Here is a 9,480-nt window from a genome sequence, read left to right on the forward strand (position 1 = left end):
AGGGCATAACTTACAAACCTTGCCCTGAGGGTTGTGAGGGGAGTTTCCTCCTCAAAACATAATTTCCATATTATTCAACTAAGCTGAATAAATTGTCTATCTTAAAATTTTGATTGAATGTGTTATGGAAAATGGTGGGCGTGAGAGGGGGGTTAGTTGCCCTCCGATCACTTTTGACTATTAAAAAGGCCACTATCCCTTTGAATTTTCAATCCAAGGAGCCCTTTTTAAAATTTCTACGACAGCGCTTTCTATGAAAACCTTATAAGCCCCCAGGGAATAACTTAAACCCCATGCCCTGAGGGCTGTGGGGGGAGTATCCTCCTCAAAAACATAATTTTTCATCTGAAAATCAAGTACATTGACCAACCTGGCTATCTCAGAATTTTGATTGGAAGTGTTTGGGGAAAAGATGGGTGTGGAAGGGGTTTTAGTTGTCCTCGAATAACTATCGGCTATTAAAAAGCGCATGAACCCTTCCAATTTCCAATCGAATGAGCCCTTTTCTAAGTTTTGCGACAAATCCTTTGATACGAAGTGACCTGGTCTAAGCCAGAAAATAAATAATACATTGTGCCAACATCGTTCTTTACTTAGGCAGCGCTATTGCGCTTCCTATGATAAAAGCACGAACAGTTTTGCCTTAGAACCTGCAAAAAACCACACTTATTTTCTCTCTAATTATCTGTTATTATCGACATATTATCTATTTCTATATCGACTGTTGTGAAATTATTGGTAATATCAAGCTTTATTAACCCTGCAACATCACCCGAGAGATCGTCGCAAGAGTCTTTGCTGTCGTCATCTCTTTGTTCTTCATAACTGGCTGATTTACATCAGGATGATTTATAACTATATCCATCTATTTCTCGTCGTCGGTCGGTTTGTCTAGTATAGAGGCAGTTTTTTTTAATTAAATTAGTGTCATTTGCGAGGAATATGGAAACTAATATATACCATCTCTTTCAGGTCCAAAAGATTTTAAGTGGCAGTGAGATATCCAACACTATTGGGAGTAATTGTAGTCAAATGATACCGTGTCTCTACTCTGCCGATATTTTTATGTAAGCTTTTCATAGGTTCTGAGGTAGATATTTATACTGGATGCCTTGGGGCTTCCAGCTATTTGATATGGCATTCTATAGGCTACAACTTTGTGATCTCTAATGCCTCATTGCCACCAGTGGATGTATCGCTATAGTCTAGTACAGTGATCAAGCGATGAAAAGGGTTCTAAAATTTTTGCGTCTACTGGAGTTGCAGACAGTATTTGTGAGACGTTTACTGTCTTTTCAAAGACCAGACTATTAGGCCCAAGGGCTTACAGTCTGTATCTCCACTGAGAACTCTCTAAATATCTCTGCGACAGGAGGGTGAACGGAGCCTCTGGTCAAAATATTAATGACAGTACTTCTCACAATCTCTTTTCCTACCCTGCCTGGGATTGAAGTAAATAATGGCTCATATTTGGAGAAAATGACTCCCTTATATTTCTCCAACTGTAAGCTCAGACAAAACATGAACTCTGAACTCTTTAAGTGAACTAACAAAATAGACTCTGGAAACGGACTAACTGCAAAATCTCTGTTTTAGCACAAAAAAACCTGGTGTAGGGGTGGACCTCAGAAATACCCTGGCCAATCATAGGCAATGCAATAGCACTGCCTAAGTAAAGAACGATGTTGACCCAACGTACTGTTTATTTTGCAGTGGGCACTTCGTATCGAAGGAGTTGTCGTAGAAACTTAGAAAACGGCTCATTCAATTGGAAATTGGAACAGCTAGTGCCCTTTCTTATAGCCGAAAGTGATTGGAAGGCAACTAACACCCCTTTCACGCCCACTATTTCCCAGACACATCCAATTCAAATTTTGAGATAGCCATTTTGTTTAGCGTAGTTGATTTCCAGATAGAAATTATGTTTTTGAGGAAGAAACTCCCCCACAGCCCTCAGGGCAAGGATTTTAAAGTTATGCCTTGGGGGCAAATAAGAACGTTGAATGTATTTTTCCCCCTTTTAGACCAGGAAACTTTGTATCGAAGACGTTGTCGTAGAAACTATGAAAAGGGCTCATTCAATTGGAAATTTGAATGGCTTGTGCCCTTTTTAATAGATTTAAGTGATCGGAAGGCAATTAACATCCCTTCCACGCCCATCATTTCTCGAAACACATCCAATCAAAATTTTGAGATTGCCATTTTGTTCAGCGTAGTTGATTTCCAGATATAAATTATGTTTTTATGGAGGACACTCCCCCACTGCCCTCAGGGCAAAGCTTGTAAGTTATGCCCTGGTTGCATATAAGGTTTTTATAGAAAGTGTTGTCGTAGAAACTTTAAAAAAGGCTCATTCGATTGGATATTCAAAAGTCTAGTGCCCTTTTGAATAGTCGAAAGTGATTGAAGGGCAACTGACCCCCCTCTCAGGGCCACTTTTTCCCCAAACACATCCAATCAAAATTTTTAGATAGCCATTTTGTTCAAAGGTAGTTAAAAGTTCTGGAAATTAGGTCTTTGAGGGTGACAACTCCCCCACATTCCTCAGGGCAAGGGTCGTAAGCTATGCCCTGGGAGCATATAAGGTTTTTATAGAAAGTGTTGTCGTAGAAACTTGAAAAAGGGCTCATACGATTGGAAATTTAAATGGCTAGTGCCCTTTTTAATACTTGCAAGTGATTGGAAGACAACTAACACACCTTCCACGCCCACCATTTCCCCAGACAAATCCAATCAAAATTTTGAGATAGCCATTTGGTTCAACGTAGTGGAAAGTTCTGGAAATTATACCTTTGAGGAGAACACTCTCCCCACAGTCTTAATGGCAAGGGTTATAAGTTATGCCCTTGAGGCATACAAGGTTTTTATAGAAAGTGTTGTCATAGAAACTTCAAAAAGGGCTCATTCGATTGGAAATTGTAATGACTATTGCCCTTTTTAATACTGGAAAGTGATTGGAAGGAAACTAACACCCCTTCCATGCCCACAATTTCCCCAAACACATCCAATCAAAATTTTGAAATAATCATTTTGTTCAACGTAGTTGAAAGTTTTGGAAACTATAATATTGAGCAGGACACTCTCGCCACAGTCTTCAGGGCAAGGGTTATAAGTTATACGCTTGGAGCATATAAGGTTTTCATTGAAAGATTTCTCATAGAAAACTGAAAAAGGGCTCATTCGAAGTGAAATTTAAAGGGCTAGTGCCATTTTTAATCGTAAAAGTGATTAGAGGGCAACTAAAGCCCTCTCACGCCCACCATTAATCCAAACACATCCATTCAAAATTTTTAAATAGTCATCTTGTTCAACGTAGTTGAACGTTCTGGAATTTATATCTTCGAGGATGACAACCCTCCCCCACCCAAAACCCTCAGAGTAAAGGTTTTAAGTTGTGACAGGGGGGCATATAAGGCTTTTATAGAAAGTATTGTCGTAGAAACTTTAAAAGGCTCATCAGATTGGAAATATAAGGGGTTAGTATTCTTTTTAATAGTCGAAAGTGATTGAAGGGCAATTAACCCTCCTTTCACACCCACCATTTCCCTAAACACATGCAATCAAAATTTTGAGATAGCCGTTTTACTTAACGTAGTTGAAATCTCTGGAAATTAGGTCTTTGAGGATGACAACCCACTCACAGCCCTCAGGGCAAAGGTTGTATGTTCTGCACTGGGGGCATATAAGGTGTTTATAGAAAGTGTTGTCGTAAAAACTCAAAAAGGGCTTATTCGATTGGAAACTGAAAGGGCTAGTGCCGTTTTTAATTGTCGAAAGTGATTGGAAAGCTTGACATTTTTATAGTAAAGATCGATTTGGATATAATGTGTTATTTTTTTTTTGTTTAGACCAGGGCACTTCGTATCGAACGAGATAACGTAGGAACTTAGAAAAGTGCTCATTCGATTGAAAATAAAAAGATCTAATGCCCATTTTAATTGTCGAAAGTGATTGGAGGGTAACTAGTCTCCCTCCCATGCCCATCCTCCCATTTCCCCATTATTTTTAAAAACTAACTGTTGCCTTAAGTCTAAATCGAAATGCACTGTGTTAGTTCTAATTCCCAATAAGGCAGCTCAGCAGTATCCCAAGAACAACTGAGGGTATTATGTTCAAACTTTCGAGGCAACTTCTGCTCTTAAAATTTAACCAAATCAAAATAGCATAAATGTATCCAAGCAATTAAAGAAAGTAAACATATTTTTTTTGCAAATGGTATCAAGTTTTCTATTTCAGGTCAGCTAGAGGAGGTATGAAACTAAATTAAACACTACTATTTTTGTCCAGATTTTTAAAAGGGTGTGTGGTGTTAAAACTTGCTGAAAATTTTTCTCCAGCATACAAATAGCACGCCAAACTATAAAGTCTCAAAAAAAGAAAAGATTTAAAGTATTATTTTCTTTTCCCCTGAAAACACAATTTCAATATAAAACGAACAGAAATTGATTAAAAAAAACTTGAGCAAAAATAAAATCAAGGTATCTACAAAGCGTGAAACTACCACTAATCAGCATCGATAAATAAATGAAACCCAAAAAGAACAGAAATTACAATAAATAACCAAGTCAAACTCAAAACGACCAGAAATTAACTTGAGTAGGGCTCAAAAACCCTATTTCTTCCCAAGGCCAGAACATAATTTGCACTTTACTGAAAAAATAAATACAAATGAATGTGAATTGTCAGTTTAATAGACATATACAGATATTTAGTAATCAAAATGTTAATACTATTTGATTTATTAAAGTTATGAAAGTAAAAATATTTATATTTTTTCAGTAAAGTGCAAAGTATGTTCTGGCCTTAAGGGAATAGGGGTTTTGAGCCCTACTCATGTTAATTTCTGCTCGTTTTGAGTTTGATTTGGTTATTTATTGTAATTTCTGTTTATTTTTGGGTTTCATTTATTTATTGATGCTGATTTGTGGTAGTTTCATGCTTAGTATATTTTTTGTTTTAATTTTTGCTCATCTTTAGTTTAATGGAGATCTTTACATTTCTTTGATAAACTTATTTTGTGGAATTTTTTTTAATTAATCCGATAAATGAGGGCTTCAAATCCCTTAGCTTTTTGAATAACGTTACTAAGCAATAGGCCAGGACGGACAGACAGAAATAGATTTTAGCCCGAAGGTTTACCTATTGCGACAACATTGACTTAGCAGCAAGAATTTAGCCTGTCCTTTGAAATTCTACTATAAGCAACTATATTCAAGAGGAAAATGAGTCATTTTTCAAAAAAAAAGAAAAAAAGAAAAGGGGTAAAGCCCCAACAGAAGGCATGCATAGATTTTTAAAACACCAAAGCACGATTTTCCAAACACGCATCTTTTGAGGTGTTTGACTTAAAGCTGCTGGGAAAAAAATATTTCATTGTATCTAGTAGCATTGTAGCTATTTATAAAAAAAAATAAAAAAATCAACTGATTCTAATTCAAGGAATATAAAATTTGAGGATGTTACTGATTAGCCTTAGATTTCAATGGAAATGTTAAAACCTGAGGAAGATGGTACCTTCTTAGAAAAAAAGTATTTAAATATATGTTCCCAAATTGGAACGTAGGACACTAATTGGTTAAGGAGTAAAGCTCGTTCAACATCAAATAGAAAAAAAAAAATGCTAATTATCGCCTGGATGATCTTCAAGATTAACACAAAAATCCTTTTTGAAAAAAGATGCTGTTCTAGAAAAAAGGATGGTAATTAACTTATCAAAATAAGCGACAATCTCATCAAAGCAAGCACTGGGGTGGCTTATAGAAAAAATGGTTAAAATATTTTATTTTAAATTTATAATTCCAATTAAAAGTTTTTAATCCTACCTTCAATCCGTAAACCCAAATCTTTCATTACTTTATTCTTGAAATTTTTCTCAATCAACAATTCCAGGTCTTCTTGGCTCATAATTGATCGTTGTTTCACCTTAAGATCATATCCTGAAAAAGAATAAGCCGATATTTATTAGTCAGCACATTAAATAGTTTTCAAAGGTACCATAAAATAAAATTTGAAGAAAATTTCTGAATCAGCTCCAGAACGTCGGAGTTTCAGCCGTTGTTTAGTTCCCAATGTGGAAACATTTAAAATCTGATATAATTTTTTAACAACAATTGGCTTGGTGACGTATAATCCTCTCCTACGGTTACTAATTAATTCAGTGACGAAGTGATTATATGAAATAACAGAATTTTACTGAGTTGTTTTCCTGGAGAGAATTTATATTTTCGTCTTGCGTATAAGGACTGATTGTTTGGATTTTGACCTGGCTATATCTATGGACTCTTTTTTATATTGAATTGGCATTGCCGGTATTATTGCTGTGACGTAAGCAAGATGTTAGTGAAATACGCATATTCGCCTGTTCTGAATTCTCCCTAATCAAATTTCGTGAAGGAATCGATGAAGTGACAGTAATTGATCACGCACTGGAATTTTTTGATGATAAAGACATTAAGGATGCCAAAGCGGAGTTTTGGGGAATAGCAGATCCGAATAAAGCTGTTCCAAAGCGGCGGGATGACCTAGCTTGGCAGAGAGATTTGAAAGATATTTTTGACTTGCTGCGTCAATGTGACTCTGATAAATCCCTGCTGCCTACTTTTGTCTTTGTCTCACCTACTGAAGTGCCTGTTATCCCCGCAGTAGCTTATTCCAGGTTTACCAGTAAGATTAGCTCCTAAGACCGAACCCTTAAACAGATAAAGGAAAAAGTGATATCGTATGATCTGAATTTTCCCTCCTCGCCCATTGCCTTGGTTAAGCCAAATGTAAACACATCTACTACTGTAGTGATCTCTGGAATTTCTCCCGAGCAATCCCGAAGAATCCTGTGAAACTCCAAGATGCCATTGACCAAATCAAGTGACTCCAAGCCATTCATTCTATTAAGCCATCGGGCAATAGACTTTTAGTGCGTATTGACCTAGTTGCTGCAAAGGACTTTTGGGATAAGGTACCTAATGTTCTGAAGTGCGATTCAAAATTTCAAGAGCGATAACTCGTTGGATTAGTTAAAGGCATACCGTTAGATTATGACGTCATTTTGTTCTTGGGGAGTGTCATTGACCCTAAGCGCATCGAACAGTCCTTGACTATTAAGGTATTCTCCTACGATGCTGCTAAACTTTCAAATGCACTTCGTCTCGGACGTAAGGTAGAATAGGAAATTTTCCGAGTGTTTGAGTGCCTCCGTCCTCCCCGTTGCTATTATAATTGCCAATCGCCTGATCATGTTAAGGCCATTTGCACCAGCCCTCCCCACTGTTCCCACTGCATCGGTATGCATTTGTCGACAAAAGATGCACCATGCTTGGCTGAACCGAAGTGTAGGCTATAGGGTGAAGGCCACGTTGCATTCAGTCTAAAGTGCATGGAACCTGCAATGCCATAGCTAAGCGTGCCTTAAACAAGAAATGAATGGAACATTAACGTTTTCTGTGTGTTCTTTCAACATAAATGGCACCAAAGACAAAGATTATTCAATAATCAGATAATGAACGATTTTGACATCGTGTTGCTACAGGAACATCTCTTGATGGCTGTAAGTGTCAGTTCACTAAACAGAAGTAACGAACATGTCATTTATACAACCAGTGCCAGACATACGAAGGGCAGACCTTCCAGAAAACTTGCATGTCTTTTAAGTAATAGACATTGGTGTTTATATTCTCAGAACATGCACTCTTGCGATAATTTTATTGCCCTTCGATTCAGATCTAGTGATTATCAATACTTACCTACCTCATGATAAAAAAACAGTTTTATCATTTACTAAATTCACAAAATTTGTGTCATCTCTGAAGAATTTCCTTAAAAATATTGTTACAATGCCAACTCCGGGCCCTAAAGGATTTTTTCGACTCCGGAGTTTTCGTTATATGATCTTTGAACCAATTTGAAAAAAATTGCTGTCTCAAACATCTTATCAGATGTGTTTGAGGAAATTATGGCGTGGAGAGGGGGAAATAGCTGCCCTCCGATTTCTTTTGACTCTTAAAAAGTGAACAAGAACTTTCAATTTCCAATCATATGAGCCCTCTCCGAAATTTATACTAGCATCCCTTCCACAAGAACTATATACGCCCACAGAACATTACTTACAACGCCTGCCTCCGGGCCCTGGGGGGGTTGTGTCGACACCGGAGTTTGAGTTCTTATCGAATGGATGCTCGTATAAACTTCAAAGAGGGCTCATTTGAGTAGTATTAATATACACAGTCCAGAACCTACAGGAAAACCTACAAGAATATTGTCAAAAGTGTAATAGATTGAAAACCTACATGCAATTACACATGAATTGCGCAAGGAAAAGCCATGCCTGAGACACTACACTCACGCGTGAATATTTTAAAAAGTTGGCACACTATAATGCGTGTTATGAAACTAAAGTCGAGGTTTTTTAAACTTGGCATTGTATAATTTAGCCAAGCATGTTTTGAGAGTTTGGTCGTAATAATATAATTTAAAGCAAACAGGTTTTTTTTCTGTTTTTGTTGTCAATTGCACAGTGAATGTACGTCATGAATTCACGTGTACATTCTTAAAAAAAACTGGTATGATATAAAGTGGTCAGACATGTTTTGGGAGCACGCACGAAATTATGTAACTCAAAATCCGTTTTTTATACGTCCTTGAAAAACTGTATAAAATGTTCATGCACTACAATTCAATTTTCATTATGTTTTAACATATTGAACACAGTACACTACATATTATTAACTTTGAAAACAATGGATTCGTCAATAATCAATGTGAGTACAGCTTACTAAATTTCTTAATTTATTTCCAGATAAAAAGCATTTACCAGTAAATTCAAATTTCAGGGGAACTTCGCCCCCCTCCCCTCCAACAATACAAAATCTTAAAATATAATGAGTATATTCGATAGAAAACGCTAAGTATGCTTTTTTCTATTATGTAAATAAAATCTATCCTCCCCAGCTATGTTTACAAGTTTTACTTGTTTCGAAAAACAGTTCTTTTTCGTTCAAAAATATACTTTTTCCAATCGTCCGTTTCAAACGTGCTGTCTTTTTCCGGATTGAATGGAAAGCTTCGGTGTTACAAAGAGAGTGACAGTTTTGGGAATCAAATTTCACACGCTATTGCTATCATAAATTAATAGCATATTCTTAATGAATTAACAACAAGGATGTTCCTTTGACAAAGAGAGAAAATCGTATTCTAGTCTAATTAAAGGAAATATATTCTCTTTTCAATTTTATTCCATGATTAAGAAGGTTTTACGATGTGAAAAAAAAAACTATTTCATCGCATGGAAAGTCAGGGAGGAGGGAGGAGTGAATTTTTTATGCAGACTAATTTTTCGAAATTCCCCTTCCCCCCAAACTCAAAATTTTCCAAAATTTTACTTTAAAAGCTTTTCTTTTTAAATATTTCTAAAGTGCTAATAGTTATAGCACTACAAACATCAGAATTGACTTTATAGGTCAAATTATATTATGGGAAGATGTTTTTGAA

General features: G+C 36.3%; 1 protein-coding gene across 1 annotated transcript in view; it reads right to left on the reverse strand.

The window, feature by feature from the left end:
- The window catches only part of LOC148951778 (secretory phospholipase A2 receptor-like), a 41,148-nt gene extending 35,204 nt beyond the window's left edge, over positions 1-5,944 (reverse strand). The window contains exon 1 of the mRNA XM_089088712.1: positions 5,823-5,944. Within this exon, the coding sequence (XP_088944838.1) occupies positions 5,823-5,904 (82 nt within the window). The 5' untranslated portion in view covers positions 5,905-5,944. The remainder of the gene's footprint in view (positions 1-5,822) is intronic.
- Positions 5,945-9,480: the final 3,536 nt, after the last annotated feature.

The sequence above is a fragment of the Artemia sp. Qi Xiang Cuo genome, chromosome 5 (genome assembly GCF_049724085.1).
Source record: "Artemia sp. Qi Xiang Cuo chromosome 5, ASM4972408v1, whole genome shotgun sequence".
Lineage (NCBI taxonomy): Eukaryota > Metazoa > Arthropoda > Branchiopoda > Anostraca > Artemiidae > Artemia > Artemia sp. Qi Xiang Cuo.